The sequence below is a fragment of the Centroberyx affinis genome, unplaced genomic scaffold, assembly GCF_046629955.1.
Source record: "Centroberyx affinis isolate AG114_WGS23_722 - 3 ecotype Tasmania unplaced genomic scaffold, CSIRO-AGI_Caff_v1 ptg000432l_1, whole genome shotgun sequence".
NCBI lineage: Eukaryota > Metazoa > Chordata > Actinopteri > Beryciformes > Berycidae > Centroberyx > Centroberyx affinis.
In genome coordinates this window covers 206306-222134 of record NW_027279096.1, presented here as the reverse complement: position 1 = coordinate 222134, position 15829 = coordinate 206306, and the positions used below count along the sequence as shown (strand labels likewise).

Here is a 15829-nt window from a genome sequence, read left to right as displayed (position 1 = left end):
AAATACTATTTGACCCAGGCCTGGTCTACACCATTCAGAATATTGAACATTGTTAGGGATGCTAAGCTGTGCACCTCACTTAAAACTACGTCCTAACTTTGTCATGTAGGCTATGAGCTATACCTGACGATTTGAAGAGTAGGCCTATGCTATAAGCAAATGATTCTCCATTTACATTTTTCCGGTAAAGATAGCAGTTTCTCTTGTTCACACAAGACAATGCCACCATTCACACCATACTGGCAATACCGTTAAATTCCACTGTTGTCATTCCCGGAAATTAGCTTTAGAATAACTTTACTAGTAACGTTACAACATCTTGAGCAGTGAAATTGTCAGAACTGATTTACTGGCATTTCGACACCGGTTCCTTCTCACACTTGACGGCGTGCCGTTACATTTACGGAACAGGCTGCATGTGTGAAAGGGGACAGAAACAGACTGTAGTATAGACTCTAGTATTAATTTTAATTTAAGTGGTTCTTCAGGATTCTGAAGTTCTGATATTTTTCACAAGCCTAGGTTCCATCATGAGAAACTAATCTTTTTCTGAAAAAAGTTGAAGCACCCATGCTTTAAATTAAACATGAGTCCTTGGATAATATGATATAAGCTATTCATTAGTTCTTTGACAATAAACCAAAAAAAGTCCCACAATGAAGGGAAATTGACCTGTTGACAGTTCCTCCTTTTTCTCAGAGGAAGAGTGCTGAGAGAGGACTGCTAGCTAGACACTATATTTAACCTGCTCTCTGCTAGCTCACAGACGTCACTAGGCTGAAGAAACAATCGCTCTTCCTTTCTCCTGTGTGTGTGTGTGTGTGCCTGTGTGTGCATATTTCTGTGTTTTAACCTAAGACACACAGTAAGAGCAGCTGACAATAGCTAATGGACCTATTAGTCATATGGTATTCACTGATGATAGGCAAGGTAAGTGAGCACATTTCTTTTGCAGTGCTTTTGTCCGTAGGACCAGCAGCAATCTAGGTCCTTGCAGTGAAACACAGCAATGTACATGATACGTACATACACACATCATTTCAAGGCAATGTAGAAAAGCAGTTTTTCCAGTACTTCTTTTCATTATTCTTCATCATTACACATTACCCATCATTGCTACCTTAAAAGTTGCCAGTCTGTCATGGCTGACAGGGACTGCTGACATTAAAACTAGGAGAGGAGTTTATCACTAATGTAGAGAATATCTTATTTCAATGACAGCTACCGACACAAGGCACCCCTTAACAAAATCCCATCCAACTGATTAACAACGCTCTAGAGACACGCAGGTAACACAACACCAAAGCAGTTCCCTAAACTTTCACAGCCTCAGGACCCAGATAGGTTATCTAGTCTCAGAGCCAGGTTCATAAAAATGCATCTTACTCTTGTCATAGTCAAACATTAAAGTCAAACAAGTTAAGTACACAAAGTAAAAGTCACATAAACAGTACCTCATTTTCTATTCATTGACAATGGGTGTATCATAGCTACAACACAGAAGAAAACATGAACACAACTATAAAGAAAGTCTTCCTTGTTTGAAACATCAACTCACAACAGAGAAAGATGAGGGAGGAGGGAGAGAGCGCATGAGAAAGAGAGGTAGAGAGAAAGAGTGGTGGGTGAGATATGTAAGGATATGATCAGTATCCCTCTTACCTGTCCTGACATGTTCCAAAGGACTCCTCTTGCACTGTGGAACAACAGTGTTACAGTACACACACACACACAGCAGAGGAGGGGAAATAATGAAGAGGAAATGGCCGGCTAAGTAGAAGAGGGGAGGAGGCAACAAAGAGCACAGAGGAGGAAACTGAGAGCAGTAAGAGACACACGTGTGTATGTGTGTTTGTGTGTGTGTGTATGTGTTTGTTGACAGATACCACAAAATATCTGAAGGTAGTTCCTGGTAACAAATCACTTTCGTCTATAACCTCTCTCTCTCTCTCTCTCTCTGTCTCTGCCTCTCTCTCATGAGGAGTGATAAATTTACAGCTCTTTATTGTTCTCCATTGTGACTTCCTCCCTCTCTCTACAGTTAGTCTCCATATAAACCACGGAGAGACAGCGAATGTAAATGTTTTAACCATAATGGCCCTAGTCCACAATCTGACGCGGGGCTCTTGTTTCCCTTCCTTCGTCAGTGACAACACAAGCAAGCATACATACTCAGAGGAAACAGAAACCCTATGTGCTATCACAGGGTAGCACAGAAACCCTGTGTGCTTTAGAGCTGTGTGCTATCACAAGGAACTACACACACAAACATGCACACATATGATAAAGGATTGCCACAGTTTGAATATACACATCAGTGAAACTAGTTCAAGTAGGACAGTCAGCTGTTATCGAGAAAATATGTAGCCTCTCGGAAGATATTTTTTACACATCCATATTTTTGTCAATACATCAATGTGTGCAAGTGGTTATGCAAAAATGCATGCATAAATAATACTCTCCTGAAGATGCAAAACATTTAAAAACTGCAAACAGCAGCATACTACACCACCCAGTGGCCAGGTATGAACAACCACAAAAGTGATTGCACCTTTGCAGAGAGACGAAAAAGGGTGGAGCATGCCATTATAATCCTTGTACATTTTAGGTCACAGATGTGTCTATGTAAGCTCAACAGGTTTTGTACAAGTGTTGCAGTGTTCCGCAGGCCAATGAGCTGTGGGACTGCTTTTTAAATCCAGGAAGTCTTAAAGAGTCACCAATCACACTTTTTTTATATCTCAGCTACTAGTCAAATCGATTGGGGATGCATTTTACAATTTTGTCCAATAGATGGCAGCATTATCCACTAAAAACTAATAATACAATTCCAGAGGGTTGAGATTCTTGACTACTTTCCATTAAATAAATTGTTTCTCTCTCACACAAACATCATTGACAGTGAGTCATTTTGCCATCAATGCAATATCATCACACTCAGAGAAACAGCATATTACTCTGAGATAAAACTCGCAATGACACACCCTTCACACACTCTTCACACACTCTTCTCACTCTCTTTCTACACGTTCACACTCATACACAGACACACACACACACACACAGACAAACACACTTTACACAGTGGATTCTGAAAGAGAACCCTATAGCAAGCTACAAACAAACAATGCTCTAATTAGTAACTACAGATAATAACTGGGGCGGTGTCAATGTCCATTTAATAACCAATCTTACCTGTGAGAGGTTGTAGTCCTGGCAGGCTGTATGGGAAGCCGTCGTGGGATTGGTGGAGGGCCTTTAGGTCCCGCCCCTACTTTTGGGGGCAGAGGTGGGGCACTTCTGTCTTCGTTGGTCTCAGCTGAGGAGGAGGAAGAGGAGGAAGAGAAGGAGGAAGAGGAAGAGAGGGAGGCGGTAGGGGAGATGGGTGAAGTTTTTCTCCCTCCATCACTACCCCCCTGTTGAAAAGCTAGCGTCTCGGGCCGAGTTTGGGAGGAGGGGAAACTGGGAGGCTGGAGAGGTGTGTGTGTGGGGGTGTGGGTAGGGGTGGAGCTCTGGGGCGGGGATCTACTCTGTACGACTGGGGTCTGAGCCGCACGGCTGCCCAGTTTGGGTGAGGTAGGAGTGCGAATGGGGGACGAGGGGCTGAGGGCGGAGGTGAAGCGCTGCGGGGGGCAGTTCGGGGTGCTCCGCGGGGGGATCGGGGGTAAGGGGGGGTCGGAGGTGGGAGGGAAGAGGGGGTTGGGGTGAGAATCAGCAGGGGGAGTAGAGCGATACTTAGTCCTCTCTTTAGGCACCGGCCTCTCCCTCTCTCCATCCATCCCTCCATCCCGCTCTCCCTCTTTTCCCCCTCCGGGTGCTGCTGGTCTTTCTTTAGGGACTGGCATCCTCTCTCCTCCTTCTCCCCTTTCCTCCTTCATCCTGGACACTATCCTCTCCCTGGGGACCGGTTTTTCCCTCTCTCTGGGTGTAGGTCTCGCTGCCTCTCCGTCTGCTTCTCTTTTCTCCCTTTCCTTCGGGATGGGTCGCTCTCCCACTGGGACAGGCACAGGTCTCTCTCTCTTCAACGGTTTGGAATAGACCGCCTCTCCCTCTCCTTGCTCTCCCTCTGCTCTCTCAGAGTGTGCGTCGGATTGTGTCGGGGCGTGTGTGTCGGGGTGCCCGAGGTGCGTTTTGTGCAGGCTGGCCAGGATGCGTCTCCGGTGTCCTGGCAGGGTGATTCCCATCCTCTCCAGCTGATCTGGCGTCAGATTCCGACATTCTCGTAACGTGGCCAGCCCGGCATCTCGGAACGCCTCGGAATACTGTTCTAGACGAAGTACACACAGCCAGTCCCACACAGATACACATAAGTCGGACTGCGACATGATTTGTGTGTGTGAGTGCAGCATGTGTGAGTGTATGTCCACGTGCGCAGAGAGAATTCAGACTTCAGATCATGGCTCACACAACCTGTGGAAGAGAGAACATGAATACGTACATAAGTAATGCTGGGAACCAATGAAGGAGAAGGATGTTATTGATCAGATATCATTACCATATTAAACTTCATTCTCTCAGATTAGAATTCCTATTCTAGGATACTTTCTGCATTTGTGACCTGGATTTTAATTTTTTTTTTTTTTTTTTACATATGGGCTATTTACTACCTTAATAGTTTAATAGTTCAGTGATGCTATATAGTAGGCTAAATAGGAGAAAATTGTGTGACAGACTAACAACGTCAGTGATTGTGTGTAGGGATGCAACAGTGTGAGATTTTGATAAAAAAAAAAAAAGATAAAGATTATTATGTGGTGATTTCATTTTTACAAAACTATGGATGGGGAAAATCAAAAGAGAATTCTATACATTTTTACTGTATTTTATTGTCATAAAATATCGTTTGGTTCTGCAAAGAAAACATGTACTACTATATTGAAAACATATTGCTGAATTAAGGCGCTTTTTGGTGGATATAAGGCTGGGATGTTGTCTCATCTCTGTGAGCTAATGTAACCCCCACACAAACAATATGATTCATTCTCATGAGAAGTTCGACAGGCACAATGTCAATGTCAAAGCTTCTAAAATGCTTACAGCTATAAATCACTGTATCCCTAATTGTGTGCGATTCTATTGATCCCCAATTGAAAATTCTCTTTTCGATTGCCCTCCTCCATGGGAGTACAGAGCGCAGGTTCGGCTACAGTGCAGCGCCCCTGGAGCTGGTGGGGACTGAGTGTCGTGCTCAAGGACACTTCAGCAGGGCAGATGCTTGCCAACAGTGGGGAGTGAACCCAGGTCCTCCCTACTCACTATGCCACCCTTCAGCCCCTAAACTGGGATTCAAAGCCATGCAGTCACATTACATGACTACTTTCCCTGGCAATCATACTAGTCTACCCCATGTCTTTCTGTTACTGTAACTGGACCAAATGCTAAAAGATGGCACCTAAATTAATCATAGATATTCGTATAGTGCGATTTTATGTTTTCAATTCAGCCAAAGTAATTCAGCCATACTGTCTGTTATGTTTTCAATTCCCCTGAAAGTTTCAGTGTGGTATATCCAGCACTTCCATAATGCGTAACCAATCACAACCTTTGAATGTCCATCATGCACCCATGTGACCAAAATGAAAGTTTAGATGAAGAACCAGGTAGCTCCGGTGGGAGACAAAGAGAGAAACCTTACATAGACAATCTTTGGAAAAACGGAGCGATGAGCGAAGTGGAAAAGTATGGATCAGCCCAAAGGTGGAGAGGGAAATCCTTCTCTGAACGTGAAAACATTGTTTTAGTTCCTAAAAATGGTATTGGTATTTTCCTGAGACAAATAATTGGGATTAATAATTGGGATCAAAATATTTAGGCTAGTTAAATAATTGGTATTTTGCCATGCAAGTTACCTACTCTATTCATTCTTATGGTTTAGAGACCATAATAAATAGGCTACTGTTTGTGTGTTGGATGGTGACATTAGCCAATTGCTGGAATGGTATGAGTCCAAGTGGTGGCCATCTTTATGCACTTGGCCCACTGACTCTCACCAGCAGGGTGCATGTGCTTTATCTGTCTTTATGTGTCTATCTCTCTGCTTCTCCCTGCCTACAGTAAATTATGTGTGATAAGATGCACTGTTAGGGAGGACTCTCCCCTCTGTAAAAGAGGAAGTTCTGTAAATGACTTGACAGCAAGATCTCTTGACAGTTTGGTCATTTTGATCAGCACAGCCCTTTTCAACAGAGCTTGTACTCCATCTTGGCTTTATACACAGCTTGAACACACACAACAAGAACAAAAAAACAATCTGGACCTGTGTTCACAAACGTAAGACTGGTGCTTATAGAGAATACTGAGCTAAGATCACTGCTCAGGTCAGACGACCACGTTAAATTTCAGTATAATTTAAGTCAGATCTGCACTACTATTCTAAGATATGTTGATTTTCAGCTCTATATGACTAGTATCTCAGTGCTGAATAAACATGAAAACATGTCAGATATACACAGTGTTATTAATACATATGTAGTACATATAACTTCAGGAGTATTGAGCACACACTCACTACTGTAACACTGTCACGAAACTATGTAAGGAAGTGTAACTGACACAACAAGCATTAGCACACACATGCTTGTTCACACTGACTCAATTATCACACACACTTGAATGTGGGGTAAGGGTGGATTCAAAATCAGCTTCCCTCACAATTTCCCCATCTCCTACTTTTAGTCATCTCTTAGCATTTAAAAAGGTCCCATATTATACACTTTACGTGTAGGCTATTAGTTTTCTAATGCAGTAGGCTATGTGTTGTGAAATGAAGTTCTCACATGCTGAACAGTCACACATTGGGCTCTGATTAGCAGTCATAGGACAGTACCAGCTCCCCTGATTTACATGATGCAAACCTGCCTGATTGTAGGCAATAGCTTAGGAAAGCGTGCCGAACAAGGACACAAGTCCAGTTGTAACGCATAAACTGGAGCTATTACGAAAATGTCTGTAAAAATTATATTTTCTATATATATATTATATATATATTATATATATATTATATATTAATAATTTTGCATTAAATTTGTATCTGAAAGTGTTGAAAGTGAGCTAATTACTGTAAAAATTATTAGTCATATACTCACTGCATATAGGCTATATACAAAAAGGAAAATTTGAATTCCTATAATACAGCCCTCTTAACTTTGCTCAATTTGCCTCATACATTTGGCCACAGGAAGAGCTGCTGGTTTCCAACACAGTGCCACCAACACTGATCACATACTTGGTCTTTCCCCAACACACACACACACACTTACTTTACCAGTTATCTACTCATGAAGAAACTTCACATTTCTTCAACTTGGTTATTTTATTAACTATGGATGCTAGGGAAATGACTAAATGAAAAACTTTGTTTGGCAACAATTTAGCCAAATATATTACACTAATATTCCTCACCACACTGCTTGAAACTACTGCTACAGCTAGATACTTTTACCTGAAAACTGCTGACACAGTTTACACTATGATCACAACCACTAAATGTCACACTCATTGCCCTCTACAGATCTGCTTCATTGGGGCCGAATTTCAACTAATGGGAAACTGTAATTTAACAGAGGCACATCAAGACACAAAATTAAGTCATTTGCTTGAATTAAGTTATTTTTCTTCATAAAGACAGATTGACAGCCACTATTCAAGTTAAGGTAATTGGTCTGTTTAAGGCTGGTTAAAATAGTCTAACTAATCCTATTAATGGCATTGGCAATGATATTAGTTGGCTTACTTTGAGCATCTGGTTATCAAGACCCCCACTATACTGTCTGATCTTTAAATGTCATACAAAACAGTTTAAAGTGCACTGTTGCAATGAGTTAAAGTTTTCATGAAACTATTGTCATTGTGTTAACATGGTTAGCATGCAGGCAAATAAAGACTTCATTACAATATAACAACAAAAGCAGACTGTCTGTTATTTCACTTCATATTCATAATCTTCTTTCAATTAAATCTATAGTAGGCTACACTGCCACATTAGTTGTCTGCTTAGGAACAAAAAAGTATTTTTAGAAACCGTACTTTAATCTGGATTCATTAGGGGACTGGAAATTAGAAGTTGTGGAGTTCGAGCACCCACTCTCTATTCCACGAAACAATACCCCAAGAAATAATATGCACGTGTGTGTGTGTGTGTGTGTGTGTTGAAATAAGTGCAATTCATTTCCTGTCAAATGTTTCCTCTAACAGGTCAGAGACCACAGGGCACAAGGACAGTCTGAATCTCTCTCTCTCTCTCTCTCTCTCTCTGATCAAATGCAGTTCCTATTTTTTAATACAGCAACAGCAAACGCTTTACTAGATGAAATATAGTCTGATTGCTGTTCAGTCATCATTGGACAGTTACTCGCAGACTGCACGCACACAGAGTGGAAAAAATGACATCTGAATTGATAAAAATACACACACACACACACACACACACACACACACACACACACACACACACACACACACACACACACACACACACACACACACACACACACACACACACACACACACACACACACACACACACACACACACACACACACACACACACACACACACACACACAAGGCTGATTAAGGGTTTTTTTCTATTCCAAAGTGCTGAAGTAAAAATTTGTTCTTGGTCAAAGATGCTGAGGCCTGTCAGTTGACTCTGTGTGTGTGCGTGTGTGTGTGTTGCTGTGAGTGTCTTTTAATATGTGTGCAAGTGCGCTACAGAAAGATAATAAGACAGAGGAGGAAAGAGAGAGAAACATTGAGAACTAAAAGAGTGTGGCAAGGTAATGGAGAACATAAAAGACACAGGGTAAGAGTGTGTAACAAATGGAAAAAAACAGTTCCGTTTGAAATACACTCAGTGTACAAAACATTAAACACACTGATGTCACACCCCACTAATACCCCCTTTTGCGCAATCTTCGTTTCCTCCCTTTTCATCTATATCTCTCCCCAGTGACTGAAGTTGGATGTAACAGGTGAAATCAACAAAGGAATCGTAGTTTTCACCTGGATATTCACCTTGTAAGTCTATTTCATGGAGAGAGCAGGTGTTCCGCACATTTTATACGCTCGGTGTAGTCGTTCTGCAACTGCTGACTCCCTTTTTTCCAGCCCTTTTTTTCCATTTTCTGCAGTGTCAGACCAGCATTTTGCTCTCTAGTCGTTTCGATTCATTTATCTCCCCACTCTCTCCATCTCTAACTCTCGCTCTCCCTCCCTCCTCCATCCCCCCTCCTCTCAGAAGGCTGCCAATAACAGGGTCTCTGTGTTGCCTTAACAATGGAGCATTCTGTTGCCTAGGCGAGCACACACACACACACACACACACACACACACACACACACACTGACAAGAGGGAAGGAAACGCATGGTGGGGGCCAGCTCTTCGAGTCTGGTCACACACTCTAATACAAGTATTCACCTAAGGATATTGTTCTCAGAGGTGTAGGTATTTCAGGCCTTATATCCCCTTTCAATTACACACATACACACACACACACACACACACACACACACAGAGCCAGGATGTTGCATTTTGTTTACACTGATCAGTGCTGGCTGCAGTCAGACTCAACTCTACCTAATGTCAATGCCCTCACTCTCAAAGTCCACCATTACCCTTCTCTCTCACCCTGTGTCTTTTCACTCACTTTCTTCTCTTTGTCTCTCTGCATCTGTCTCTCTGTCTGTCTCCATCTCTCTCTTTCTGTCTCCCTACCTCTCCAATTAAGTTCAGTGACTGCTAAGATGAACACTACCACAGTACCAAAATGCAACAGGAAATATTTAGGCTACTATCAAACACTATGTGTTTGTTTCCAGCACATGCCTAAAGACCACTGCATAGTCTCTCTTTCTGTCTCTCACCACATGTAACACATTGTTGTGACACCAAAGCAACAGTTCAGCACATTATTCACACCAGAGACGTATGGCCAGCCTCGCCTCCTGCTCTCCCTCTTGCATACACTCACACATTATGACACCATGTCTGATACATGACAAAAAGAATATGTCTACGTGTGTGTGTGAAAGAGAGACTTCCGTTAGTGAATATGCAGCAACATATGGATCATCACGTAAGAATATAAGTCACCAGGCTAAAAAGTTACGATAAAGCTATATTGTCAGGTCGTGGTCTGAAAAATAAAATTCATAACATTAGGGACAACAGTATAGTTCATGCTAATGTGATAATGTGGCTTTATCCAGCCATGTTATGCCACTGTGTTTGTTACCACATTTGTACTTTTTTTGGACCAGAAAAACCCTGATCCTTGTAGTTATTAGCCTTGTTTTTTGTCCCTTACTCATTACTAGGTTATTTGTTACCATGGGGATTCATGATTGTGAACTTTACTCTAATTCTACTGTCTGCAGGAGTCTTCAGCTACTTTCTTGTGGAGGATATATCACCTAAATGCAGATATTGCTGGATGACCAGGAGTGTGTACGTGATAATATAAACTACACTGACTGTACAAAATATCAGGAGGTGTAGATGAGCACAAGTTTGGTTCTTAAGCCTTAAGATAATTGAGACATGAATTGTCTGAATTGTACGATCATGACTGTGAAGTGTTTCTGACATTACCGAACATACTATGCCAATCAGGCTTGCCATCTTTACATCACGACGAAGAAAAAGGAAAGGGGAAATAAGTCTCTGACTTTAACTTGGGGTCCTGGATTATTTAATTTATGTTAAACTTATATTTGTCAAATACAGGGTGGTGATGAGAATGACGATGATGACCTTTAACTGGGTTTACTGGCCTGCAGATGTTGTGATGATTGTTAGGATGGTGATTTTGATGATGCGGATTATACTGATGTGTCCTAGCTGTACGTAACACTACAAGGCCGCTATGGTACAAGCTACTGTAATTAAAGGACCCTTGCAAGCTAAGTTTACCCTTATTTATTGCACCTAATGGTATGTACTAACCTCTCTCATATGTTTTTTTTGTCTGTCTATGTGACAAATGCTCAATATTAAAGATCTCTATTCTCCATACTCTGCAGTCTTGGGCAAAGCTCAGACATCTACAACAAGTTACAATTTTCCTTTTACACACCTCACACAGAGGTTAAACTGAAACTGAGAGACTTCCTCCTTAACTAGACTTCCTCCTTGACTACAAGTTTTCCAATAGAGATTTTCTCATTTCTAGATGAACAGAATAAATTGAGAATCTTGACGGTGTGTGAAGCAGTTAATGCCACCCAGTACGTCTTTGTGTGGCACTGCCTGAGATGATGAGTTAAAAAAATAAATAATAATAATTTTGCATCAGCATAACTCCACTACTACAATTTCTTGTGCATCTTTTACTGCATTTTCTATTCTACTATACTATCTATAGTATATTCTTCTATAGTTAGCATTTACATTAAGAGGCAGAGAGAGAGAGTGCGCACAGGAAGACTAGCCTAACTCTCATATCATGTCAAAATGTCAGTACAATAAGCAAGAAGTGAAATTCTCCGTCAGAGGACATTCCACTGACTTCCATTCATTCTCGCCGCTACCCCTAACTACAGAATACCCTTACCTTATCATCAACCTAATCCCTTAACCTTTTCAAAGTCACCTATAAAACACCCTGCTTTTGAGGGATTTTCCTCAGATTTCTATCAAGGTGTTGTCTTCATAAGAATAGCTGCACAAAAAAACACACACACCAGCACACCCACGAGGGACATGACTCATACGCCCACCACCATACACACTGCTGCTTTCAGCCCACTTTCAATTAGAAGTGAATAGTGACTCAGACCTGCCAGTAAAGAAATGTGTACTGACAATCTCCTCTAGTGTGTGTGCACTCGAATCCCCCCATTCAGGGTGCAATATTTCACAGGAGGATGTTTCTACGTTTACCATGGCAACCCACTACAAACTATCACATTTAACCTAGGACACATCCCATAATAAGTCTACAAATAGAGCTGAACCTATGGGTGAACCCCTAGGCCTACATCAAAAAACAATCTTTTGACACTGATGGGTATGGAACTTCTTTAGGTCTCCCAGGGTCACGATATTTTCTTCACATGGCGGTGGACAACGTCAGCTGTCATTACTGTACGTCCAAACTGTTCACACCACATATAAGAGAATAGGTTTGGCCCTGCCCATGCTGTGTTTTCTGTCTCCTTCTCATTTGCTGCCTCTCTGCACCAATGTGTCTTAAGCTATGGGTCGGGACCCAAAATGGGTCACTGACATTTTTCCTGTGGATCTGTGCACGCATGGAATCAGGGTAATGCTACATGCACTTGTTTTGGCTGAAAAGGTTGAAAAATATAATGTGCCAAAGACTAATCTATAAGCTAGAAGAGGGAGGGCTGCCCACTCCACTGAAAGATTTTTTTTTTCCTTTGAGTCCTCGTCATCAATCCAATCTCATTTTGACAAGAAGCACAAACTCATCACCAAACTACATTCTCTCTCATACTCTCATGAAAATTTAGAGGATCTTGATGCAGAATTTATGACTACAACATAAGTCAATATAGTCACAGCCTCTGGTTAGGATTTCTCCCACAACTGCGCTCGTCATTGGGCTCCGTGATTTATAAGCTTTATCATGACTGCAGTCCAGACTGCTCCATGTGTCCTCTGAATCAGTGAGTTCCTCCTCCTCTCAGCTCATTATGGAGTGACTCAGTGGCGAGTAATCATGTGAGTGTATGAGAAAAAGAGAGGGAGACAGAGAGAGAGAGAGGGAGAGAGAGAGAGAGAGAGGATAGAAAAGAGAGGTCAATAGGCAGTATAATGTTTAAGGCCTGAAGCAAGGACAAAGAACTTTGGTTATAACTTGACAAAAATCTCCTGTGTCAGTCCGTCCAAGGAGTCAACAGGGATGAAGAAGTCAGATAAGCTCACATCCCTGGTGGAAATACCATCCTTAATCTTACTCAGCAGTGTGAATCTGAATTGGCTCAACAGGTAGCGTGGTTGTCTATTATACTGGTAGACACAAGAACCGTGGTTTCAAGACTAGAGAGAGGAGGCTATAGTACTTGCCAGGATGACTGGCATCCTGTAACACAAGAGTATGTAGCAGCCCAGTGTCCACTTAAGGGTTCAGTCGGGGCCTTACTCATTAGTTGTTTCCACTACAGCACAAAACAGGGCCAGTAGGCGCGAACTCCTTAATAGTCCTATTTATGTAACTCCCTTTCACCCAGAACATTTCTGTGGTACTTTTTTGTCTTGCTGCCAGCAGTGATGAGTTGGTAGCTCTTCAAATAAACAAACAGGGTTTTTGATCCATGCTCTAAAAGCATTCACTTGGCCCTGCCAAGTCCTACACCCTGCTCAAGATCTCTGGTAAAGACAATGATGATAAAACCATCAAGTTTCCTTGACAACGTTACAGAGTTTTTGTGACCGTGGGACCTGTGCTGTGCAGCTGAAGAATTTCTGTTTGCTCAGACCAGCCACATTATTTTTATTGTTCTTGAGCGCTGCTACTATGCCAGCCCATTGACTCGTTTACTGACGCAACTCTTGACTAAATCTTGCTTCTACCAGAATAACTTTTAGGGTCTGCTGAGCAGACTAATCAAGCAAAATGTACCCTATTTTTAGGGGTCTAACCTACAAGCCCAAAATGTTACTCTACAGCTCTACTCCACACATACTAGTTACATTAGTAGCCTGCTAAAAGAGGAAACAACTGCAGAAAAGAAAAAAACATTCACACTATCACAGTTTCCACTGATGCTGATCTCTCTCTCTCTCACACACACACACACACACACACAGCATCATTCAGGGGATTCATTATTGATCACTACCCATCACTCATCCCTATCACCTTCTATGAACGTAGCCCATCAGTAAGTATAGCCATGGATTGGTTAAACGGTCAGGGCAAAAGGAGAGAGTAATGTGGGTGAAAACAACAACCTTCATTATAAATTTGTGGGTTTGTGTGATCGACATGGTCTTTGTTAGGCTTCCTGAAGTAGGCAATCTCGAAAAATTATCTCCTTAAAAATGACCACCTGTCAAAAGTCCACCTGCTAACAGCCAGTTCACAAATCATGATGTGAGAATAATCTCTTAGGTTTCTTCAGACAGGCGGGGACGAGTAAAGTAATCAATTCAGTTCAGAAAAATCACAATTTAATGGTCAAATCATCCGTGACACCCGATTAAAAACACTGAATTCCTGTGGGGATAAACAACCCCGTCGGCAGTCCATTTCCATTCTCCTTTAGCTAGTCAGCGGAGAAAGAAAGAGCAGCCTGTAGCAGCTGAGAAAAACAACGAAACACAACATTTAACCGATTGAAAGCCGATAATGATATCCTCCTCCTCATTTATGCTACATTAGTTTACTAAAAGCAGAACCGGACTCGACGGTTGATTCCGAAAAATATTTCCTATTTTGTGAACAACGCTGGTGAGTTTTTTTATTCTCAACGCAACAGGTCAAAGTAACGGTCGTTGCATGAAAGTTAACGTTATGTAACCTAGGCAACAACTTTCTATAAACTTTCTCTAAATTTCTCTAAACTAAACTGTGTTTGTTATGGTATTAGTTTTTAGTCATTCTTATTAGTTGCTCAGGTTTAATGAGGTTTCTCTCGAAAAGAGCTTCAAAATCTTTCAGTTTCCTTACCTTTTCGATTCTTTGCAGCTGTCCGAGTCACCGGGTAGCGCAGTTTTGTGTTTGAATTGGAATTACTGTTGACAACTCCGACGCGAGCTGGCGGATAACATTTTTCTCACGCCTGAAAAGCAGCAGCAAGAAGTCGGTAGGCTACATATACACAACAACCAGTGTCATGCCAAACAGAGTAAACATATTACTTCCTGCCACAACTTTCAAAATAAATCGACGTTCATCTGTTGCAGCGTTTTATTTTGAAGGCTGGAACCACCTTATTCCCGGCCTTGCTCTGGCTGTCTCAGGATGACTTGACGCAGCTAAATACACACAAATCCTCTAAAAAACTTCCGTACGGCCGTCCGTCATGTGACCACTGCAATAGCGAAGAGTCCAGTCTGGTTTCATGATCACTCACCAGTTACTTAACTATTCACTCATTTCTTACTTCTTACCAAAAGGAGATTTGGCTATAGCCTAGTAGCCTAATCCTACAGTAAATTTAGTAAATGATGTTACACAACTATCACAATTACAAGTCTTTAAAGGAAGATTATAGGAATATTATAGTACTACAAAAGGAGATAAAAAAAATAAATAAAAAAATACCAGAAAAAGTAATAAACAAGTAAGAAACTCAGTACCACAAACACACTATAAGTCACTATATGGATATTATAAGAATATGCCTACTAAAGTAGTTTTTCGTTAGAGTCAAATCACTACACAGATCACTCACTCAGAAACGTTATCTTACTATACTGAACTAGTAAGCAAATAAGCTTATTGGGAAACCAGCTAGCAATTCAGACATGGCAGTGCTTCCCAAAGTGGGTTTCCAGGGACCATCAGGGGTCCTTGCGGGGCTTCCAGGGAGGAAAAGGTTAATTTTACTAGTACTTAATTCATTTGAAGTTAGGCCAGTGATATAAGCATGTCTATTCTGATCAGAGGTTTCATTCTCCCCACTGTAAACTCTCCACCTACAGTACAGTTGTCTGTACTAATTCATATCCAAACATATCAAACAGAGGTCTGTGGCCTAATGTGAACCCATCTGGGCGGCCATAGAATGAAAAAGTGTGGAAACCTGCTCTATACCATTAATACCTGGAATTATAAATAATAATCTTGGAAACAATCTATAGCGAGCACTGTGTGACCATGAATAGAAATAATTTCAAATACATATATATGTATATATGT

At 41.5% G+C, this 15829-nt stretch overlaps 2 protein-coding genes across 2 annotated transcripts in view; both read right to left on the bottom strand.

The window, feature by feature from the left end:
• The window catches only part of LOC139642099 (arf-GAP with Rho-GAP domain, ANK repeat and PH domain-containing protein 1), a 43117-nt gene extending 41379 nt beyond the window's left edge, over positions 1–1738 (bottom strand). Inside the window, exon 1 of the mRNA XM_071516820.1 lies at positions 1663–1738. The gene's annotated coding sequence lies outside the window, so the exon portion shown is untranslated. The remainder of the gene's footprint in view (positions 1–1662) is intronic.
• A 1453-nt stretch (positions 1739–3191) lies between these two features.
• On the bottom strand, positions 3192–14713 carry LOC139642098 (arf-GAP with Rho-GAP domain, ANK repeat and PH domain-containing protein 1-like). Its single transcript, XM_071516816.1, has 2 exons — positions 14636–14713; positions 3192–4410 (listed from the first exon to the last, which is right to left on the bottom strand). The coding sequence occupies exon 2, from the start codon at positions 4347–4349 to the stop codon at positions 3192–3194; it is 1158 nt and encodes a 385-aa protein (XP_071372917.1). The 5' UTR covers positions 4350–4410; positions 14636–14713.
• Positions 14714–15829: the final 1116 nt, after the last annotated feature.

What these genes read in the sequence shown, in the direction of transcription:
- LOC139642098 (XM_071516816.1), bottom strand. Translation starts at nt 4,349, where the DNA reads ATGCTGCACTCACACACACAAATCATGTCGCAGTCCGACTTATGTGTA.